The sequence below is a fragment of the Phocoena phocoena genome, chromosome 18, assembly GCF_963924675.1.
Source record: "Phocoena phocoena chromosome 18, mPhoPho1.1, whole genome shotgun sequence".
Taxonomy (NCBI): Eukaryota; Metazoa; Chordata; class Mammalia; order Artiodactyla; family Phocoenidae; genus Phocoena; species Phocoena phocoena.
In genome coordinates this window covers 24,735,167-24,755,363 of record NC_089236.1, presented here as the reverse complement: position 1 = coordinate 24,755,363, position 20,197 = coordinate 24,735,167, and the positions used below count along the sequence as shown (strand labels likewise).

General features: G+C 36.8%; 1 protein-coding gene across 1 annotated transcript in view; it reads right to left on the bottom strand.

Annotated features, from left to right (window-relative positions):
• Window positions 1-20,197, bottom strand: part of VWA8 (von Willebrand factor A domain containing 8) — a 348,433-nt gene that overhangs the window by 140,468 nt on the left and 187,768 nt on the right. Inside the window, exons 22-26 of the mRNA XM_065896053.1 lie at window positions 9,084-9,159; window positions 6,899-7,034; window positions 4,446-4,565; window positions 1,522-1,727; window positions 100-251 (exon numbers count right to left, since the gene is read on the bottom strand). Of these exons, the coding sequence (XP_065752125.1) occupies window positions 100-251; window positions 1,522-1,727; window positions 4,446-4,565; window positions 6,899-7,034; window positions 9,084-9,159 (690 nt within the window). The remainder of the gene's footprint in view (window positions 1-99; window positions 252-1,521; window positions 1,728-4,445; window positions 4,566-6,898; window positions 7,035-9,083; window positions 9,160-20,197) is intronic.

Below are 20,197 nucleotides of genomic sequence, written 5' to 3'. Positions count from 1 at the left end.
CAGTTTAGTAGCGTATGACAGCAGATTCGGAATAATCAGCATTTGAGAACCAGAACAGTAACACTCAAGAGTACTCTATCAGTAGTGAGTTTGCCTTACTCCTTTGCCAGCTGCACACTGGTTGGTTTTGCTCCAATAGGTATCCCGTATTTGTGTAAAGTATCAAGCAAAATCTCCCGCATGTCGTTGTTGTAGGAGTCAAAGTCAAACACATTCCTAACCACACTGGAGAGACCTTCAGCGGGAAATTTCTGTATTCAAAAAAAAAAAAAAAATTCCCTTATTACCATGTGATAAAATACACGGTATTATAAAGATTTCCCAAACTGACAGAACAATAAGGATCAAATGGACTTTACCAGACCTTTCTTTACTAGCCTTGTCAGATAACTAATAAATACTGATAGGAGGAATATTTTATAGACAGGAGGAATATTTTTCTCTTTGAAGGTTTGCTCTGATGACTTAATATTTTTCTTTTTAAATAAATATCAGAATTTGAGGGGGAACAGTTCTTTGTCTCAAAGGTTAAATCGGTACTCAGATCCTGGTGTTTGGTGACTTCCACCACTTTCTGAAATCTCCTGCTTTTAAAATGAGTACTGGATTGACCAAACTTAAAAATGCTCTTTGAATAAAGCAGAGTGTTGAATATCTATACAGAAGTATTTAGAGAAGTCACAAGTCTATGACTAAATGAAAAAAAAAGATAAACAAGAAAAGAAGGGAAGAAGAATGTAAAAAGTACAGATAATAGAGAAATAGGGAAGAGCAGAGGGAAGAAAACAAGTACTACTAACAGCTAACTTCACACTGGTGGGGTCGTCTAGGTCCTTTATTGCCTCTGTCTTGATTTTCTTTAGGTGTTGGGATCTGAGCTGGACTTATCATTGTTTTACAGGCAGAACAAAGCTTTCTATTCTCCTTTCTAGGTTTTCCTTGGAGGATGGGGACGGAGCAGAGGTCAAGAGTCATTAGATTGTGACTTAGCTTGGAAACCATTATTTGCTATAAAAGTAGAATCTACATGGACTTTTTGTCTTCTTTACCGAGGTGGGCTATAAGGAATTCCATTCTCCTGCCCACTTACTCCATCTTACAAAATTTTCTCACAGTATTTACAGGTATGTAATCAATACTGTTAGTTCCCAGTCTGTTTTTTATCTCCAAGTCTTTTTTCTCAAAATGAAAATATTTTTCACTCAGATACCATATGCTTGTTGTATAAAGTCAAACAGTAGTAAAGTTTCCCTGCTGTCTCACTCTCCGTCTTCCCACGCGCCCCCCCGCAAAAAACCTCCACCAAATTTCCTAGCTCCTTGGTAATGGCCGTGGCACAGAACCTTGCCAAAGTCAATTCAAAGGTTAAACAGAAAATGTTCATTTAGATTATAGACATTTCATATTATATCACTTGAATCAGAATTATAGAGAAATGGAAAGACTTTGTATAAATTAGGCAGTCTAAAAAAACAAGATTGACGGCTTCTTTTAAACTTTTAGCGTAGGCATGTGCTATACCTGTAAATGCTTGACTATGTTGACAACTTCTCTGGTAGAATAAGGATAGTTAATAATGCCCTGGTCAGCTAAACTCCTCAGCTCTCCAAAGGCAGCCACGAGCTTCTGAAGGATGGGCTCGGGCACGTTGGGGCCATACTGCCTGAGCATCTTGAGCTCCGAGTGGGGTTTGGGATTATCAACTGCATGGCAGCTAAAAATATCACCTATGAGAGAAAAAAGATTCACATCCAGCATGCAACTAATCCATTATAATGCCACAGGAAATACAGAATGGTCGTTAAAAGAGCCATGGGTTACTCACCAAAGCACTTATATTTTTAAGTGTGTAAAACTGCACAGAAAGCCTGTCCGAAGATAGGTATAGAGAAAAAGGCAAATAACTAAAGCAAAAGAAAATGACACTGACTGATGTGTGGTTTATTCTACATAGATTTATTTTTGTTAAAAATTGTATAATACTTGAATACAATTTCACTGGGAGATATTCAAATACAAAGAGCAAAAAAGAAGTCCTCTCGTGTCTCTGCTAATCTCACTCCTTCCCCCATAGGCACCCAGTGTTAATAGTTCAGTGTCTTCATTTTTCCATTCATATTAGTATTTTTTAAAATGCATACCTACAAACATATATAGTTTTGATAATTTATTCTTTTTCCATTAACTGGAAAATACTCCTCATATGGTTCTGAGACTGCATTTTTAACTTTAACACATGATGAATATCTTCAGAAATTATATACATACATGCATGCCTCTTCATGTACACTAAAAAAGGGGGAATTAATATCATCAGTCTCCAAACAATTTATATCTTGTGCAGATTGCTAGACTATACTTTAGAAGTAGGTTTTGGAAAAGTAAACCTGCAGAGACAATGTCTAAATTAAAATCAAGAAAAAGGAATGTAGAAACACAAAATATTTCATCCGTAATTTAGAAAACTGAGAACATACTAGAAAATATAATCTATGCTCTAGAGAAATGAATTTCTCATATAAATGTTCACATAATTGTGATTCATACTCCAAAGGACAAGGGGCCAAAGGAAGTTAAAGTAAATAGATTTGCATTATTCGGTATGTTCATTTTGGAGAGAAAGGATATTTAGAACTTACTTTGACTTAGAAACCACTCAAATCATTATTTTATTGTTATCATATATTCATGAAAGCAACTGAATAAAATGCAACCATGACAACTTCATGCTTCTATCTCATAAGCTAAACCCAAATACAAATGTGCAGAACAGCTTTTGTCTTTTTTGCTGAAAATCAAATGTAACACTAATATAAAACTATATTTGAACCCTTATTCATCCATTCATCAAATAAGTATTAAATGCCTTCTATGTGCCAAGTAATACTCTACGTACTTTATATAACTCAGAGATCAAAAACACAAAAACCCCTGTCCTCATACAGTCTATATTCTGGCATGGGGAGACAATAAACAATAATTACAAATGTTAGAAACTGTATGTTTCAAGGAAAAAAGGAAAAGCACACTATAGGACATCAGAAATGGTGATGGTGGGGGAAGTCAGTCAGGTAGGCCTCACTGAGAAGGTGACAATTGGGCAAATGCAGATATTTGAGGGAACGGCATGGCAGGTAAAGCTAACGCAAAGACCCTAGGCGAGCACAGCTGGTGTGTTCAAGAGGCAGGAGAGCAGAGCGGCTGGAAGAGGGTGAGTGCTGAGGAGAGCAGCACAGAGCAGAGCAGGAAGCAAGGTCAGCGAGGTAAGAGGATGTAAGAGACGAGTGTGCCTCTGGAGAAGTTCTACGCGTGTCGAGCATATTCATGTAACATACCCCCCTTGCCTTTTAGTCTCTATTAATTCAAATGGTCGACTACTACACACGCCGCTCTTATTGTTTCACTTAGTAGTTCCAGGATTTTGTTTGGTATCAGCATGAGCAAAGTTATCCCATTTGTTTGTAACAGCTGCTCAGTAATCTACTGTGTGGATATAACAGAATTTCTTCATTCAGTCCCGTTTGGACAGACATGTGGGTTGTTTTCTTCTTTTTCCTTTTTTATGCTACTATAAACAATGCTATATTGCCTATCCTTGTACTTTAATCATTGCACGGGGAATATCCCTAGTTAAATTCCTTACGTGGAATTGCTAGATCAAAAAGTGCCATGGACATACATACACTACCAAATGTAAAACAGATAGCTAGTGGGAAGCAGCCGCATAGCACAGGGAGATCAGCTCGGGGCTTTGTGTCCAACTAGAGGGGTGGGATAGGGAAGGTGGGAGGGAGACGCAAGAGGGAGGGGATATGGGGATATATGTATATGTATAGCTGATTCACTTTGTTATACAGCAGAAACTAACACACCATTGTAAAGCAATTATACTCCAACAAAGATGTTTAAAAAAAAAAAAAATCAAAGAAAAATCCTACTAGGAGACTGAGCTCGCTTCACGTGGAGTATGGAATGCCCAGTATCCAGAATTACCTACTTGCCACAGAGAAACGAAGCTATTCTTAAAGGCTCCTGATGCTTCAGTTTATCCCAGGGCCTCTCCAATCAATGAGAATCAGTCTCCCCAGAGCTGGCCTCAAACCTTTTCATAGGGGGATATGATGAAAAGCAAACACTAAAAACCATTCCTTATTTTGTGTTTTACTCTAAGAGGCCCTAAATAACAAAGTATAGTTTAGTTGTGTAAGAAAACACATAGATATGAAGCCATTCTAATACTTATCTGAGTGACCCTAAAAAAAGAATCTCTCTGAATAAGATGCTCTCCTTCTCTAAAATGGGGATAACACATACTCTCACAAGGTAGCTGTGATGATGACCGCACGTGATAGCATTCAGTGATAGCCGTTACAGTATTGTTACTAAGACAATATTTTTACTGTTATTGCTATTGTTTTTATTATTATTATCAATATTGTTTTTACCTAAGGTGCCGAAGAAATCATTGCCTAGGAAAGGAAATCCAGGTCTGTTGGCCAGAACAATCATCCTAAAGTCAGGATGGATCACAACAACATTTTCTCTTCCATTGACTAATGCAGAATCTGAAAAACATAATTTCTATTTATTCTTTATAGATATTTAATAATTCTTAAGAGTATCAAGTTACAGCCTTTAAAATCACATAAGTAGTCATACTGTTCAATGGTAAAACAACTCTAAGAAATCTGGTTGTAACCATTTGGCTGCAGAAAACAAAAACATTTTTGAGAAAGTTTGCTTGGCAACAGAATACTGATAAAGCGTATACTAAACTATACGGGAACTTGCATTTTTATGTAAATTAAATGCACGTCTAAAAAGCAAACTTGTCTAAATGTTGTCTTATGGTACTTAAACTTGGCTTGAGATGCTAGTATTCCTTTAAAAAAAAGAATCTATTACAATAGATAATCCAAAGAATACGCAAAGGATAATCCAAACATCCTTCAGTTGTTATCCAATCAGCAGCTGCATCACTTTGCATAAAGCCTTCATCCTGTAGCTAAGGAGGAATTCCTGTTTAGATTACGCACCCTGAAACTTAACCACGTAGAATAAAGGTCTTGACCACCTAGTCAATTCATTAGAGCAAAGGTGATTAATTTCCATTCAAGGGATTCTACCATAGTTCTTAAAATACATAATTTCAAGTTGACTGGAACTTTCTTCGTGCAAATGTTTAAGGTATTAAAGGAAGTGAATATTATATACTACTTGCTGATGTACATTTCAGATAGAACTGCTAGGCCAAACAATAATTTAAGATGGTAAAAACTTTATTATGGTTATTTTAAGAAGAAATACCTGTCATCTGGGTTTATTCAAATCTTAGCCTTAGGCTGTCCATCTTTAAGAAATGATAGTTGTGAAACACCTGGAGTTTTATCTGAGATGAGTCTGTAAGAACTTGTATTTTTTTATGATACCAAAAAGTAACCTTGCAATGTGCCACATATTCACGTACTAATACCACCATTAGTTTTAACGTGTGATCTCCACTAATTTCAGTAGTGGTAAATACAGGGGTATGTGGTCACACACAACATTTAATTAATTAGTTAACTAAAATAAAATAGCAATAAAACATGAAAATTTTAAAAGGCAAAGAAAACGAGAAACATAGCCGTAGAAGTGATGCTTTATGAAACCATGTTCAAAAGAGCTTCAGTTGCTCTTGTGTTTAAAATGTCATCTACAATCAAACTTGAACTTAAGAATTATGATGACTCCTTTGCTTCTAGACTATCCTTCAAAAATATATTAATAAAGTGTGAAGGGTTACCAGGAGATAGTCACTGTTTAACTATAAGTTTGTTTCAGCAATTCTTTCTTGCTTTCCATTCCACTGTCCTCATAATGCCTCTAAAAAGGGCAGGAAGTATTCTAATCTTAAGAGTCTGAATGATCTTTCTAAAAGATAGCAATCAGGCTGTTTAAGTCAAATTCTCATTTTTTCCCATAAATTCATTGCGACACTGAAATGTTAGAATACTTTTATTAGTGCTGAGTTTCCTAGGCTTAGAAACAGCAGTCTTGCAACGACAGTGTCCAAGAAGAAGTCTCTGTGGTGATGCACTTGTACATTTTTATGGAGTCTTCTGTTTATACTCTCTTTGAATACTGAAGATTTCAGTTATTAGTCTCAACTTGTTTGGTTCCTTACTATTGACTGTATATTTTTAATGGCTAGTTATAGATCTTCAAGTCTTTTCATGACACAAAAATTTTATATTAGAAACTAGAAAATGTTCTCACATTGCATTAGACAAACCATTTTTCCTTGTAGCTTAAACAGACTTATGAGATTTATCTATGTACATCTCCCCTAACAACAACAACAGAAATAAAATAAAAGGAGGAGGATACTCCAAAACAGAGAATAACTAACTTCTTCCTGAAGCTGGTATGTGTGTGTAATGTATGTATACACACAGATATATTCATACATATATATGATAGATATAAAATGCCCAGCAATTTTTTTCTAATTATACTGAGCTAATAATAACATTAATTTTAATATTATGAGTAACAGAAATGTGGTAGAGCTTTAAAAATTCCAGATAACAATGAAAGACAATAAATTGCATACAAATAATTGAGATGAGTATACAAAGGATTATATGTTTGTATTCTCAGAGTAGAAAAACTATGAAGCCGGTTTGTCCTAAAACTACGATTGAAATGCTCAAAGATGCTCTCTGGCTATACGAAAGTGAAACTGACAAAGCTAGATTCAGACATATTGAATTTTACAAATAACTGTCAATACAGACAGCTTGACTTATATTAGCTTGTGCTTGTTTGCAGATAAATAGCCAGCCAAGTGTGTGATTTGATACCGGAGATGTAAAAATTGCACATACTGAAAGAAAAGTTGCTTTTTTATACTCACTTGCAACAATGCGCCTTCCATCTGCTAGAATCATTTCTCCATTTTCTACTAGAGTTTTTAAAATACAGGTGACATTTGTTGGGGCTTTGTCTGCTTCGTCTACTACCAGAACATGACCCAATTTTACTGCTTTAACCTTTGAAGACAGAACATTTACCATAAACAAAAGAATGAAAGCAAACGTTTTAAAAATGTCATCACTCATTGATTTGGATTTATAATCGGTGGTTTTATGTAAGTTATAAATACACTATCACAAAACTGTCTGTAGCAGAGCCGGAAACAAAATTTATGGATCTCTACCAAAAGCTTCTCATAGTTACTAAACTACTAACCCTGCAGTAAGCACTTCATTTTCCTTCAGCTTCATAATTATCCCTATGTTGGCGGAATTCACAACATTTCACACCCCAGGGTAGGGGAGTATTAAAACAAGTATAACGAATAGAGAAATTAAGGTGCCATGGGGGTTAAGAGGAGTGAGACATCACAATCAATACTGGATATCAGAACATTGCACTTGTGATGGCTCTAAAAGAGTGTATGATTTTAAGAGATCAGTATGTATGGTGAGGAGATGGGTAGTCAAGACAAAGAAAATCAATGGTCAAACTCAAGAAATCCTGCAGCCCACGGAGGGAAGAGTGAATATGAATATCTATCTTGGCTGAAGCAGACGTTAAATGTAAGAAAAGAGAGAATATGATCTGAAAGGGTAGATTGGGCCTCTACTACTAAAAAGTTGCCTGCCAGACCAAAAAATATGTGCTTTATCTCACTAAACAATAGGATGTAATTAAAGATTTATGAGTTCAGACATGATAATAATGGAGTTTGGAGCTACACGTTAGTACATTTAATCCTGTAGAAATATGCGGAATAGACTAACAGGGGAGTACCATAACAATTTGGTAAAAAAGTGGTGTGAGGACCTGATTTTAGGGAAGGAGGCATGGGAGAAAAATGGAAATAAAAAGCATTATATTGATCTGAAGAGTTTTCCAGAGGTATAATCTATAGCCTTGGCAACTGATTAGATGGGAAGAAGTGAAAGGGAAAATAAGAAAGAGTTCCAGGTCTTAGATGACTAAGTGGTGACATTATTAGAAGAAAGGTAAAAGTTCGGAAAAATCCTTAAAAACATTTTTAAAGAGTGGATAGGAGGGAGTTTCCTGGTGGCCTCGTGATTAGGACCTGGTACTTTCATTGCCATGGCCTGGGTTAAATCCCTGGTCGGGGAACTGAGATCCTGCAAGCCGAGCAGCATGGCCAAAAATTAAAAAAAAAAAAAAAAAAAAGTAAAGAGTGCATAGGAGGAGATAGTCAATGAATTTCAATGTAAACCCAAAGATTATTTTTTTACATAATAAGAAATATAAAATGGACCATATCATAAACTTTTATCATTACATAATTTTGGCAAATAATTTTAAGGAAATATAGATCAAGACACAGATGATTCTCTCTACTACAAATATTTTATTACATATTCTAAAAAATGAATAAGGATTTTTAATTTTAGCGTAAAAATAAGCTGAATTTAAAAAAAGAGAGAGAGAAAACGTGTAGCTTCTACTCCTAACTCCAGCCTTCACATCTTTGTTCACAGAAAAGGCAGGTCCAATCTGATTGAATTCAGGCAGGAGGTCCTAATGACCCCCATCGCTGGGGTCTGGACCACAGAGGTTCTCATGGTGGCTTATTTGTGCCATTGCTGCCGAGGAGTTATCTACACAGAGAGGTGTGCCTGGCAGGCCAGATTTCTTTGCGTCTTATGTGAGAAGCTGAGGAATGATCTTCTCAGCTGCCTAAAACATTGGGTGAATATTTTATTAATTAAAATCATTTTTTAAAACATTCTAGAAGCATTATCTAATTTCGAAGTCTGTACATCTGAAAACAGCAAATTTCTTTCTTTTTTCAAAATTCTGGAATAGAAAAGTAATCATTAGAGGATATCAAAATCTCTCACTCTGGAGAGAGAAGAACAGAATAAGAAAACATGTTATTTTCCCAGTAATTTGCATTCAAATATCCACTCTCCTAATGACATAAGAATGAGTGTTTTCCAGTTAAGACTGAAACATATTGGAACCAATGGGAGATTTCTCACCCTCAAAGGCTGAAATATAATTATCATTCAAAAAAATACATTTGAGAATATTCATATAATTGTATTACTAACCAAAGGTGAGTCTTCATACACAATAAGTCCATCTTTAACAGAAGGCTGAAGAGTAAGGGTCTGGACCGTGGTGTCCCTAAAGTTAAACCAACACATTTTATAGTAAGAAAATAAACTGACATTTGATCACGAATAAAATATAACACAAGAGCATTTCTTTTTTCACCCCCATCCAGCTTTCCCTAAGATGAATAAAAAAGTAAATGAAATTCCAGTCAGCAATAGTATTTTGTTGATGTCAATATAAATTACAACGGTTTGGGAATTAATCCAAGTTTACAGATTATCCAGGTTCTTTACTTCTCTTTTTTCTTCCAGTAATTTCCCTTGTGACCATTTCACTCCTCAAAATAACTCCCTGAAGGTGAAAAGGAGAAATTAAAAAAAATATATTTGTATTTTATATACAATATTTAGATTCATTAAAAATAATTTTGATGGTGAGTTTGGTGATGACTGGCATGCTGGTGTGGCCAATTATAGCAGGTCTGTGAATTACACTTTCTGGCCCAATCTGCCATCACTAGGTGCAAAAGCAACCATGGGATTCTGAACATTTCTGCTAGGATTAGGGCAATCCATTTTACTTTCTTAGGTCTACCTACTACTATTTACCTGACTCTCCTTTAGATCAGGATTTTCAAAAGTACTAATAGTGAGTTATCTTGATGTTATGCACCTCCACACATGATGAGATATGAAGTTCACATCACCTATGAATATTCTTGCCAAAAATGTGTGTATATAGGCTGTTGGTTATAGGTAGGTGCAGACATTTTTTAAGGAGATCGATTTCATATCTTCACCTTCTACATATACTCTGTCTAAAAAATAAAAAATCCTACGGCCATCCTGATCATGTCGTACAGAGAATTAAATTACTTCCAAAATGTGAGTAGCATCTTTCTTTACAAGAGTTCAAACTTATCTTTTCAAACTATGCTACCACTTATTCAACGTAAAATGTGAAGTTACCACCGTGTTGTTTTGAGTACCTTCTCTGTGTAAGATACTATTTGGAATGTGAACTTCAGACCTCAGTGCCATAATATACTTCTGAGACTTCTACCCAAATGCTAAATTTTATCACAATTATTAAAATATAAAATGTGATTTATTAAAAAAAACCCTAATAAATACTACATGACAATCACTGATAAAGCAAACTTAAGATATCGCTCAAGTCATTTTTTGCCTTAGCAAAACAAATTTAATCAAAATCAGTTAATTGCATTGAAAGGCAGTTTGTGGAGTAGCGGAAAAAACCCTTTGGAGTCAGACCATACGGGATTCAAATTCTAGTTCTTGCCACTTATTAACTATATGATTTTGAGTAAATAATAAAACCTACCCAGAAATATCACTGATAGAAGGCCTGGGAAAGTATCTAGCACAATATATGGCAGATAGAAAGAGCAAGATGACATGCCAGCTTTATCTATTTGTTGTGATCATTACTGCTGCTGCCGGGACTAAAAGTTCCTTTCCTGTGTAACTTCTACTTGACCTTCAGGTTTTTAGCACAGATGATACTTCTTAGAAAGCCCCTGTGGACCCTTTTTAGACCAATTAGGTGGCTTTGCTGTATGTTCCCTTTGAGTCTTGGGTCACCCCTATTTCAGTCCTTACCACACTACATCGTAGTTGCTTATTTTTACTATCTGTCGTTCTACTCAGACTGTTAAGATTTCAGAGTGTAGGCCATATCTACCTTATTCCTCATCCTGTCCCCAGCATCTAGTGGATGTCTGACTCACAGAATGAATTTAATAAATCTTTGTTGAATAAATGAATCCATGAATGAAATGAACAAAAATGTTAAAAGTGCAACATACAGTATATGGACTTCAAAATATATTGGATCATGGAACTCTTTTTTTTTAACAGAGAATCTGGAACTACAGAACCCACTTTAATAAACGTTGGGTTAGACTAAGGCTGACTCTAAGGTAAGGAATCTTCCTTATTCACTTATGAGTGTATATCAGAAGGTACAGTCATGTTGAGACGTACACTTGGGATTGACTAGTCAGGGGACGGAGGGGGAGATGGTCTACATCCATCATGGATTTCAAACTGAGTTGGATTTACACTTATTACTGTAGCAGGAAACTTCTGCATCAGAGCTCTCATTGACCAGGGCTTGAGCAAGTATGTTGGCAGTACGATTACTGACATTTACAATTTCTAGACTACCTGACTTTTTTTGCACCTAGGTTGAAAGGCTTCTCCCTCTAAATTGACTAAACAGTGATTGGTTTCTTTAATTTATTCCCTGGAGGTCTGGCCTATTGCCATTCCTGACCTCTGTTCCAAGCTCCTAGCCTCATGGTACTGGCTCTTATGGGCCTGGTGCCTGTCTGGTGATCTACTGTTTGCTATAGCCTTAGCACTACATTTTATAAAGAATTCAACATTCTTCTTTTTTTTTTTTTTTTTTTTTTTATGGTACGCGGGCCTCTCACTGTCGTGGCCTCTCCGGTTGCGGAGCACAGGCTCCGGAAGCGCAGGCTCAGCGGCCATGGCCCACGGGCCCAGCCGCTCCTTCACTAACCTTCAAATTGAAATGTATCTAAAATAAAGCCTTCAGGGATGTTAAAGGAAAGTGAAAATATATTGTGACATGTATTGGTGATTATCAACTTTAGTATGAATAAAATGTTTCTTATGCAATATAATGATATACAGTCACACATCCATTTTTTGTATTCCTGGGTCTCATAAATTTACTGTAGGATATACTTTATGCTCTAGTCTGCTAAATTTTTTTTAGGGTTTTAAACAAATAAGAACAGAGTTTAATGAATATCACTTAAATTCACTGTTAATATCCTGGCAATACAGAAGGGGGTAAGTGAGGAAGAGAAAGAGACGTGTTCACACGGATTTTTTACAGCAATATAGTGAATTTCACACCTCAGCTGTCACATATTTAATGGGCAACAACATGACACCTCCCAGAACCGAAATGGAAAAAGGAACTCTTGTATCATTGCCAGCAGAAAGGAAATTCAGCCATTACCCTAATAATTAGAGTGCTTCATGGCAGATTAAGAACAGGAAATTCAAGCTGAATTCCAATTTTAAAGAGGCAAATGAAATTGTTCTATAACACTTGAATTCTGATAGCATACAATGTGCCAAATTAGATTTCTCAAAAGACTTTTGTGTTAGAAATAAAAACCATAGGTTTGAGAGAACAAGCGTAAATCAGATGATTCCCAAAAAGGACAACAAATGAGGATAAATACCAATGGGAATCATGGGTTTCAGTGGAGTAGGCTATGAGAAAGAGGAGCTCAAAGGAAAAACGTGGCTTTGTTCTATTCTTATTATTGGTCCTTTGTCTTATATATCAAAGGATTGCAAAGGCTAGCAAAATATGTAAAATTACATTCAACTTTTAAAAAATGGGTTGGCTTATATGTAAGTCCCTTATTATATAAGAGTAGAAAATAACCCACTGGGCTTCCCTGGTGGCACAGTGGTTGAGAGTCCGCCTGCCGATGCAGGGGACACGGGTTCGTGCCCCGGTCCGGGAAGATCCCACATGCCGCAGAGCGGCTGGGCCGCTGAGCCTGCTCTCCGCAACCGGAGAGGCCACAACAGTGAGAGGTCCGCATACCTCACAAAAAAAAAAAAAAAAAAAAAGAAAAGAAAATAACCCACTATCTTCTGATTAGTACTTCATACAACAAGAAAAAAGCTTGTTTTTCAAGGTATCTTACAATATTATAAACTTCAACTAAGTAAATGATCAGATGACTATTGTCACAAGTAGCATGTGAATTGACTCGTAAAGACAATATAATGATTCTTTTTCAGAAAATATTTGATTAAAATCATTGCTTTGTATTTAGGAGCATCTTGGATCAAAAGATATTTATTCTCCACACAAATTAGCAACGACCCTAAGAGAATATTTTATTTGTTACAATTTCAATTCTATTATGATTTGTTCCTCTCAATAACAGCTTTGAAACATAAACTCATAAAAGTTGAAATAGATTCAACAATTTCAACAATACTGAGGAGAAGAAAACACATCTTAGTAACATTTCCTTAGCCTACAGTTTAATAAAGGGATGTCTTTCCAGTACATAACAGTTATCAGCAATGCTTGAGGAATTAATTAGAATGTTCAGCTAATTGCTGACATTTATGTTAGCACCAATTGTTCTCACTTCTTACTCTCTTACAAACTAAAGCAGTCCATCAATTAAAGCCTGTGTCAATGAAGGGGCTACTCAAAGAAATATGGTGCTAAACTCTAGTCTTCTTTTAACTCTGTGATTTTAAAGTTTTTTTTTTAAGTTGGAGTTATTAATGTTTCAATAGTAATTTTAAATGATTCCAGATGCAATAAAAAGTAATTAGATTGAATAAAGACCAGGTTTTTATTAAACTAAGGAAAGAAAATTGGCCTCTGGAGAGCAAGCACAATCTGTTCTTGCAATGTTGCTTATAAAGGTACATTAAGCTAATATCTTTGAATTTATTGAGGAGCAAAAGATCTCAAAATAGCAATGTTTACTTTGAGGATAATATTTTAGTAAGTTGTATTTAAATTGGTTTATGGTTAGTTGTCTTTTAGAAAAACAATGATAGTTAAACACAAGGGTGATGGAAGAAAAAAGACACACAAGAGTTTTAAATAGCTAACAGAAATCTTCTCTAACTTTGTAGTTCATTAAAATAGAGATGGCTACAGTAACAGTCCACTCATTATTATAAGCCAAGCATGAGAAAGGAAAGATAGAATATGGCACTTAGGAGGCACTTAACAAATATTTGCTCAATATTTTAAAAAGTGGGATGATTATAAAAATCATCTATAAAAATAGAATTAAATGGTAATTTTCACACATAAGATACAACCATACCATTACTTGAGAAGTGCTGTTGAAGGATATTTTCAAGTGAAGAAGTCATGGAATAAACAAGAATATCACTTCCACAAGGCTTATTTTAAAGCAAGTAATGAAATAAAGATAAGAAGTACTAATAATAATTATCATTAATAAAAGAGAGAGTGGTACTTAGACATAGAGGATGCAAACAAATTTGAGAATTAATTAAATTTGAGAATAAATTAATGTTTACAAATATTCTGGGCTCTCTGAACACTCCCTTCCTACCTTGCCTATGAAAGGCATACTTATTTTGCCATGTTGGGAAAGAAACTTCCCTGAGCCCTCAAACAGAAACAGTCATTAATATAAGCAGTGTTGCCATACACTACAAAAAAAGGAAGACAAAAATTAACTATGATTATCGCAGTGTTAGTTGAAAACCAGCACTGGCCTAAATCTGAGTCCTCCTAGTTTGGTCAATCACTTAAGCTCCTTTTTTTTTTAAGATTTTCTTTTTGATGTGGACCATTTTTAAAGTCTTCATTGAGTTTGTTACAATATTGCTTCTGTTTTATGTTTTGGTTTTTTGGCCGTGAGGCATGTGGGATCTTAGCTCCCTGACCAAGGATCGAACCCACAGCCCCTGCATTGGAAGGTGAAGTCTCAACCACTGAACTGCCAGGGAAGTCTCAATCACTGAAACTCTTGAAACCCAAGATGACTCATCTCTACAGAGGGAATCAAAATAGAACATATGAGGAAATACAGTAGAGTAAAAAGTAAGAAAGATAAAAGTGAGAGAGACATTATTATTATATGTGCTTTGAATGCTGTGAGGGAAAAGTCCTTTCAGTAAGATAAACAAAATATTTTTTCTGCCAAAGTGACTCCGGCTCTTAAAATACTTGTTTTGGAGGACAAATAGTTTATTTAGTGGTCAATCACTCATCACTATGTCCAGATGCATAAAATGCTAACAAACCATAAAAGGAAGGAAGACATTAGGGGGATAGTATTTATGGAAGGAATTGTACTGTAGTGCAGCACTTTGCTCTCCAGAGGTAGGCTCTTCTGGGAACAGCAGGTAGAAAATAGCCACAGCAAAACAGTCATCTGATGGAAGCTAAAATTTTCAAAATAGTTTTCAAAATCTACTTACGCTCCTTACCACGTCTCCTAGCAATATAGTAACACTTATTAAAAAAGATATTCCTCCAATATTCAAAGCCATGCTGATAATCAAATACTTTAACAAAATCTGAACATTTTATAAGTTGTCTAGTCCTTAAAAATAAATATACTAAGATAGAATATTAAACACAGGATCTTTTGTCTTTATTCTGAAAACTAGCTTTCTGGCTTGGTAAATTTTAGGGACTCAAAATGACCTAATTTCTTTGTAGGAACTTCATTTCCCCTTTACCAGACAAAAAAAGAAAAACAATATGCATACCTCTTATTTAACTTTTCCTCTGACATTAAATAAGGCATTTTCTAATCAGTTTTTGAAAAGGAATAAAATGAAGGTTAAAGTACAAAACTAAATGAGTGTACAAAGATGCACACACAGAAGAAACCAGAGTGTGAGGCAGGTGAATATTGTATCCACTGGATAAATCATTATCAGAAAATATAGTATCGGGCTTCCCTGGTGGCGCAGTGGTTAGGAGTCCGCCTGCCGATGCAGGGGACACAGGTTCGTGCCCCGGTCCGGGAGTATCCCACATGCCGTGGAGCGGCTGGGCCCGTGAGCCATGGCTGCTGGGCCTGTGCGTCCAGAGTCTGTGCTCCACAACGGGAGAGGCCACAGCAGTGAGAGGCCCGCGTACCGCGAAAAAAAAAGAAAATATAGTATCTAGTAATTTATATTTTTAAATGTCTCGTTAATTGGGTAACAACATAAAAGTTTGATAGAGTCAAAAATTAAGTGAATACACTTTCATATCAGGATATACCATAATTATTCATTCAATAGATATTTACTGGACATCTATTAATGGGCACTGCTTTAGATAAGATGGATAAGCATCTGTGAAAGTAAACATTCCTTCCTTTGCTGAGCTTAAATTCGTAATATATTTAAGTAAACTTATCTTACCATACTAATAATGTGCCACCTTTGACACAGCAGAAACTGGATCTTGCATGAAATTAACTATCAAAAGATATTTTACCACAGGCAATTCAAAATAAAGTTAAAATAAGTATTTTTGATCACTAAGACAAATGATAAACAGCTTTCGACTATTTTTTTTTTTTTTTTTTTGCGGTACGCAGCCCTCTCTTTTCTTCCCTCTCCCGTTGCGGAGCACAGGTTCCGGATGCGCACGCTCAGCAGCCATGGCTCACGGGCCCAGCCGCTCTGCGGCATGTGGGATCTTCCCGGACCGGGGCACGAACCCGCATCCCCTGCATCAGCAGGCGAACTCTCAATCACTGCGCCACCAGGGAAGCCCAGCCTTCGACTATTTAAGTCAGAGAAGACCTAAGTCCACCAGCTCTCCGTGAAACTGGTCAGGCATGCTTCTGTTGGTTAATAACCCAAAATACACCTCCTGTGCGATACTTACAGCTTAAAATTTACTATGTAAGTTGCATTTTGTATTACCATAATAGTATTCGGTATACTATAATCCATGAATTATTTTATCCTAATTTCTGGTTGTTCATCAACTTGAAACAATTCCCAGTGCTCTGGTTTATTTATCACACTTGAACCACTTGAGTCAAATAGAAAACAGTATGTAAATAAGCATTCTATTTGGAGAACTCTTAACTTAAAGAAAATCGATAAACGTTAAGTTTTCTGTAATACACCTATTTTACTAAGTTTTTATGATAGGTGTTCTTAAAGGAAGACACTGCTGAATCATGAGAAAAATAATATATACTGCTTTTAGCAACAGAAGTTAAAGAGTTCATTTCAACCCCAGCCTATTTTCCAGTGTCATTTTAATGGCAGAGAAGGAACAAACATCCCTGAGGAATCAGAGGGCAGAGGACAGAGCAGTCCTCTAGCATGTTTCTTCGCCATCTCACGTTTTTTCCTTAAAATTTGATGGAGATTTTGAATGCCATTCCATAATATACCTAGCTGTTCCAATACAAATGCGTGTAAGGGATCATTAGGAAGACAGCAACAAAGAGCTGCTGTCTAGGACACCGGGGTGAGTGGAAGACGGCTGACACTGCTCAGCCAGTTCAGTCTCTGGCCACTTTTTCTCTTCCGGTATCTAGCACACTCCTTGAACCCCAAATGAAATAAATGAGTGGGTATGAAATGGCAATTGTTTTTTTCACTGCGTTATGAACTGTGTCAGGATAATCACTGTGGAGAGCCTCCCACGTGAGGCTGAAGAGGCATTACGGGCAGCATTTTCTGACTGGTGCTGCTGGGCATCTCAACTACTGCACCTTTTCAAGATAGCAGCAGCTCAGGTCACCTTGGGACTTGAAAAGTTCTCCCGTCTCCCGGGCAAATCTCTTCTACTCTTTCTGGATGAAAATGAAGGTGTGGTCCATTTGTCCTGTTCTCTCACTTGAGTTTAGGTATTATTGCTATTTATTCAAGGTTAGCCAGAGGATCTCGAAAACCTGAAAAAGAGTACTTAATACACAGATAAAACTTAAAATATAAAAGGCATGTTTATAGGAGCAAAAGGCTGGAAATAGGCTACTATCCATCAGGGCTACTCAAAAGTCAACTTCTCAGGGAGGCCTTCCCTTATACACCTCACTCTGCCCCCCTTCCCTGCTTTATTTTCCCCATGGCACCTACCATCTGACAGACTACATTTTTTTTTTTTTTTTTTTGTGGTACGCGGGCCTCTCACTGTTGTGGCCTCTCCCGTTGCGGAGCACAGGCTCCAGACAGACTACATATTTTAATGATCTTGTTCTCTCTCACTAGCAACTAGAATATAAATATGAAGCCTGGGGTTTTTAGCTCTTTTGTTCCTGATGCAGTCACTCATGCTAGAAAAGTGAGCAGCATCTACTAGGTGTTCAACAATGTTTGTTGAAATGGGTGCACTCCAGTCAGCTACTCCAGTCACGTACCCTAGGCTGCCCTGAGTTGCTGGTAATTCCTTAAGCACTGTGCCCAATTGTGTGCACTTTTCCTGAGAAGTTCTTTCTTCCCTTCTCCCTACTTTGCCTGACAAACTGTTAAGGCCTGTTCCTTAAAGGCTCAACTCAAATACTGCCTCCTCTTTGAAGCATTAAGTATTTCTCACGTCTATACTCCCAGTTGAACTACTGGCCCATAGAAAGCATTTTACACTCATGAAACAGTTGTTCAGGTAACCGCAGAACCAGCCCAAACTGGCCCTACCCTGTTTCTAACAAGTTACTGAATTACTTTTCAAAGACAGAAGAACAAAACTGCAAGTCATGCAGGCCAAGCATGCACAGAGGAGAAAATTTTGTCCTCAAGTAACACCTAGAACCAAAATTTCTACCCATCCCCTCCCCCGGCCATGGAACCAAAGGACCAGGACATGACCAGAACCTGAACACGGGATCCCTTTCAGAGGCGAAGGGTCCATCGTCCAGGAAGACCCAGTGCTGAAGCCCCCTTTACCACACCTTACCACAAATGGCCATTTTCCAAAGCCCTCCAATCAGAACGTGCCCTGCCAGTGATTCTGCATACCAGCCCTCCTCACCTAACACATGAAGGTTTGACTGAACCCCAGACTGGGGAGACAGATTTGAGCCCTGATATTGGCTTCTATGTGCACTGGGCAGAGAGCCCTTGCTCGGTAACATTTCTATGACTGTCCCCTCACAAGGCATACCATCTATAGACAAGAGAATATCACATATATATATTTTTTTTAATATACCTAGAGCCTGTCATCGTGCCTTGTACCTTCTATGCATGTAATAAATGTTTGCATAAAGGATGAATAAACCCGTGAGTGTATTAAAATCATATTATGGATTACCAATTTGTAAAGCAGATTATTAGGTATGAAGGGTTATAAAATGAATAATCCAGAGCTCCTGCTCTCAAGAAACTCACATGACAAGAGACATATAAGATAAATGTAACTCACATCAGACTCCACGCTCCCGATGCAGGGGGCATGGGTTCGATCCCTGGTCAGGGAACTAAGATTCTGCATGCCACCCAGCACGGCCAAAATAAATAAATAAATATAAAATAAAAATAACTTACATCAGAATGTGATAAGGGCTATAATAGAAATTAAAACAAAGTTCAATGGGTACACAGAGGAGAAGGCAATTAATTCTGACGGAAGAAAACAGGATCTTGATGATTAAATTTGATTTTAACTGGCAGAGATGGGTGGAAGGTGCTTCCAGGTAGAGGAATAGAAAAACATGTCGAAGTTTGGAGATACAGGAGTAGTTTGGGGAAGCACCGAGCATGTCTAGAACACAGCTGCATGGAGGGGAGTAGAGCTGGATAGGTGGGGTGAATCGGAGTGCACACTCTTCTTAAATATCACGTGCTAAGAGTCTGACTTTCATCTCATGGGAATGGAGGACAAATCATCTATCCATTTCAGAGAGAGGATTCTCTAAATGGATGTCTCAAAGATGGATGGGAAGGAACAGACATTGCATTTATTCATTTGCTTAACAAATCTTATCAAACATCTACCATATTCCAGAAATCATGCTGGAGGAGGCAGTTCAAAGAAATGCCCCTGCCCTTAGGGAGAGAACACTGTCTAGCAGGGAAGACAGAGGTAGAAACACGTGATTGTGATAAAGAATGACGTGTATAACAGCAGAGCCTACTCTAGGTCAGTGGCTCTAAATGTACCATTAATAAAATGTTCTTGTTTTAAGAAGATACATTCTAAAGTACACCAAAATAGAAACAACAACTGAGCTAAAGATGAAAAACAATACCTTAAAAACACTTTAAAATTTTATTTGTTAATGATACAAAAAAACCCTTTTTGTTCTCATTAAAAATTAAAGAAGGATATTTTAGGAAGAATAATATGATTAATATATTTTATTACTTGTGTGATTTACAGGTCCAGTCCTAAATTGAAGTCCAGTCCTATAATAATACTTATTAATATATATACATAATACTTATTATAGCTGAAAAAGAGCTCACGAAGACTCGTAGCTCCAAACAGAAGTGCAATATTGACTGCAGTCCCTATAGCTCAACATGCGTTTTTCAATCTCATCTATCAAAACATACAAAGGTTTTCGTTACAGTTAGGCTTGGGAATTTCCATCTTTCCTGATGTCAGTGTTTTTGCAAACTAA